General features: G+C 37.3%; 1 protein-coding gene across 1 annotated transcript; it reads left to right on the top strand.

Moving 5' to 3' along the window:
• Positions 1-2,002, top strand: LOC111006797 (uncharacterized). Its single transcript, XM_022278867.2, has one exon. The coding sequence runs from the start codon at positions 252-254 to the stop codon at positions 1,812-1,814; it is 1,563 nt and encodes a 520-aa protein (XP_022134559.1). The 5' UTR covers positions 1-251; the 3' UTR covers positions 1,815-2,002.
• Positions 2,003-3,189: the final 1,187 nt, after the last annotated feature.

Below are 3,189 nucleotides of genomic sequence, written 5' to 3'. Positions count from 1 at the left end.
CCACAATTCTTCCATTTCTGAGGTGGGTTCAGTAGTTGCAGTTGCAGCAAGAATTTTTCTATGATCCACCAGAAATTGGGTTGATGTTCTGATCTGGGTTCTGTTTACTTTTCTGTATTCATTGTGAATTGGATCTTGTTTCTAGTGTTATGAGATCAAGAATTGCAGCATCAGTTGAAGCTCTTGGGTTGATCTTGAAGTTTCATTAGCTTTTTCTTTTTGTTTTGTTTCTGTTCTGGTTTTACTTAAACATGGAAGCTAATCTAGGAGCTAGACATGTTTGTAAGCTCTGCAACAAGAGTTTTCCTTGTGGGAGATCCTTGGGAGGCCATATGAGGTCTCATTTGACCAATAATTTAGCTGATAATGATGAGAAACACAGCAGAACAAGTTTTCAACTCGCCAATTACAGTGCTGGAAGCATATCAAATATGGAGGAGACAGATTTGGAAGCAGGAAATTTAGCTGGTTTTGGTTATGGACTCAGAAAAAACCCAAAAAAGACTCAGAAACTTGAGTTTCTAAGTGAAGAATCTTCACTGCCAGAAAAGTTTTGCAGAGAATGTGGTAAAGGGTTTCAATCATGGAAGGCTCTGTTTGGGCACATGAAGTGCCACTCTGAAAGAGCAGTAGTTTCCAGTAGTCAAGAACTGGAAGAACCAGATTCCCATATCACAGATGCCAAACAGAAGCTGGTCATGGATATCCAATCTGATAATGAAACTGAAGCTCCAAACAGAAGGAAGAGATCAAGAAGAAGAAGAACAGCCCAATTAGGCACTGCCATTGGGACTGCAAATTCAACTTCTTTCTCTCTTGCCACCAATTCTTCCTCTGTTTCTGAAATGGAGCAAGAACAAGAAGTTGCCATTTCCTTGATGTTGCTTTCCATGGACGTGGGCAATTGGGTCAATTTCAATTCCCCAGCTGAGTCCTCAGATAACAATTCAAAGTTTCTCGAAGCCCCATCTGTTGTTGAGAGCAAAACCTCTGTCTCCAATGGCGGTGAGTTAGTGAAATCAAACAAAAGACTCAAAGGGAAGAAAGTGGAGTTTGAAGGTAAGCATTCAGAGCAGAGTTCTTCTGGGTTCACGACCAAAGGAAAAACAATAAAGAAGTCCTTACCAGATCAAAGAGCTGGATCTAAAGCTTCCCTCAAGAGAAACGACCAAAACCAATCTCGATTGAACTCTGAGATGTTCTTGAAATCCCCAAAGAAGACATTAGCAGAGTTTTGGGATTCAAAAATCTACAAAAAACCCAAAAAGAGAAGCAAATTCGAGTGTGATATATGCAATAAGATCTTTCACTCATATCAAGCACTTGGTGGGCATAGAGCGAGCCACAAGAAGCTAAAGGGCTGCTACCTGGCCTCCGCCATGGAAGAAGAAGAGGAAGAAATGGGCAGCGAGAGTAGCGCAGAAATTGCCATTTCCGCAAACCCAACAGCCGAAAGCAAGCTCTCGAAAGCCCACAACAATGGCGGTCGAAGCTACGAGGAAATGGGTTCGCAGATTCCAAAAAAGAGCAGCAAACACAAGTGCCCAATTTGCGAGAAAGTTTTCGCATCAGGGCAAGCGCTTGGTGGGCATAAGAGATCGCATTTGGTGAGTGGATCAGATGCCAAAAACAGAGAAACAGTTGAAATCCGTAAGAAATTCCCAGAAGTTAGGGGGTTTTTGGACCTGAATCTTCCTCCTGAACCTGTCGAAAGGGAAATCAAGGACCACAATATTGGGTCATTGAAGCCATGGTGGGTTGCAGCCAGTGAACACAAGCATGAGGCTCTTGTGAATGTGGGTTTTCATATCTAACTCATCACTTCTTCCATTTTTCAACTTCAAGTAAAATAAAAAAAACTAAAAAAAAATCAAGAAGAAGAAGAGGATTTAAGAGGTTGTATAGTCAAAATACTTTCTGGGTATCATTTCATTTCATTGATTCTTTACATTGTGGTTGAAGATCCCTCCATTAATGCTTCAAAATTGCAGCTTTGTTTTTTTTTTTTTGTTTCTATTGTATAATAAAAAAGGATACATTTTTTCTAATGGGGTTGGGTTTTGTTAAGTGATCTTGTTCTTGGAGGGTCATTATTTTATCTTGGCACCAAAGAGAAATGAGTGATGCCTTGAAAGATGGGAATGGTATAAGAAAGTCATGGGAGAGAAATAAAGGCAAGATTTAAGATACAACTTAAAGATGGCATGTGAGCTCAAAGTGGTTGTTTAGTCACCTACCAAAAACATGACAAAGCCATCTCACTTCCACCCTCTTCCTTCCCTTTCTTACTTTCTATGCAATGCAAGTGGTGTTTGGCAATAAACATCATGCTATGCTCTAAATAAAAAATAAAAGTCCCATTTTAATCTTGAGAGAGAGAGAGGACCACCTCCAAGTGTGAAAGAAACTTTCATATTAAATTAGGAATGATTAAATTATAAGCTTGCTCCTTGAATTTTTAGAATTATGTCTTATAGATTCTTAAATTTGTAAGTTTGTGTCTAATAGATATCTCGAGAGAGAGAGAGCTACCTTTAAGTGTGAAAAGAAATTTTCCTATTAAATCAAGAATGGTTAATGATATGTTTGAGAGTGATGTTAGAAGGAGTGATTTTTGAAAAAGAAATTTAAGTATAATTGATTTTCCAAAATCTATCAAATCAATTTAAAGTGATTTTAAGTTTTCCTTCTAGTTTATCAAATATGATAAATGGAAATGGAAGTGATTTTGACAATGGTAAAAGTGCTCCCAAACACACGTTAAATCACAAGCTTGGTCTTGGACTTTGAATTATGTCTTATATATTCTTAAAACTTTGTGTCTAATAAATCCCTGAATTTTGAAAGGTGTCAATGAGTTTTATGAACTTTCAAAGTGGCCTCATAGACCTCCAAACTTAGAGAAGTGATTAAAAAATCAAAGACTAATTGGACACAAAATTGAAAATTCAAAGATACATTACACATAACCATAAAAATGTTAAAAGAGACTAAATTTTGAGAAGTTTCAATTGTCTCCATGAGTTTTGAAAAATTCCCATTAAATTTACATTGATGTGGCACTACCCAGTTGGTGTAATATAAAAGACAACTGTATAGACCAATAAACATGTCATATCGGCATTTTATTAACACCAAAGACTTCTAGAAGCATAATTCAAAGTTTAATGACCCAAATGATTTTATTTC

The sequence above is a fragment of the Momordica charantia genome (assembly GCF_013281855.1).
Source record: "Momordica charantia cultivar OHB3-1 chromosome 6 unlocalized genomic scaffold, Mcharantia_2.0 BLBB01000006.1, whole genome shotgun sequence".
NCBI lineage: Eukaryota > Viridiplantae > Streptophyta > Magnoliopsida > Cucurbitales > Cucurbitaceae > Momordica > Momordica charantia.
This window is presented reverse-complemented; position numbering and strand designations above follow the sequence as displayed.

What these genes read in the sequence shown, in the direction of transcription:
- LOC111006797 (XM_022278867.2), top strand. Translation starts at nt 252, where the DNA reads ATGGAAGCTAATCTAGGAGCTAGACATGTTTGTAAGCTCTGCAACAAG.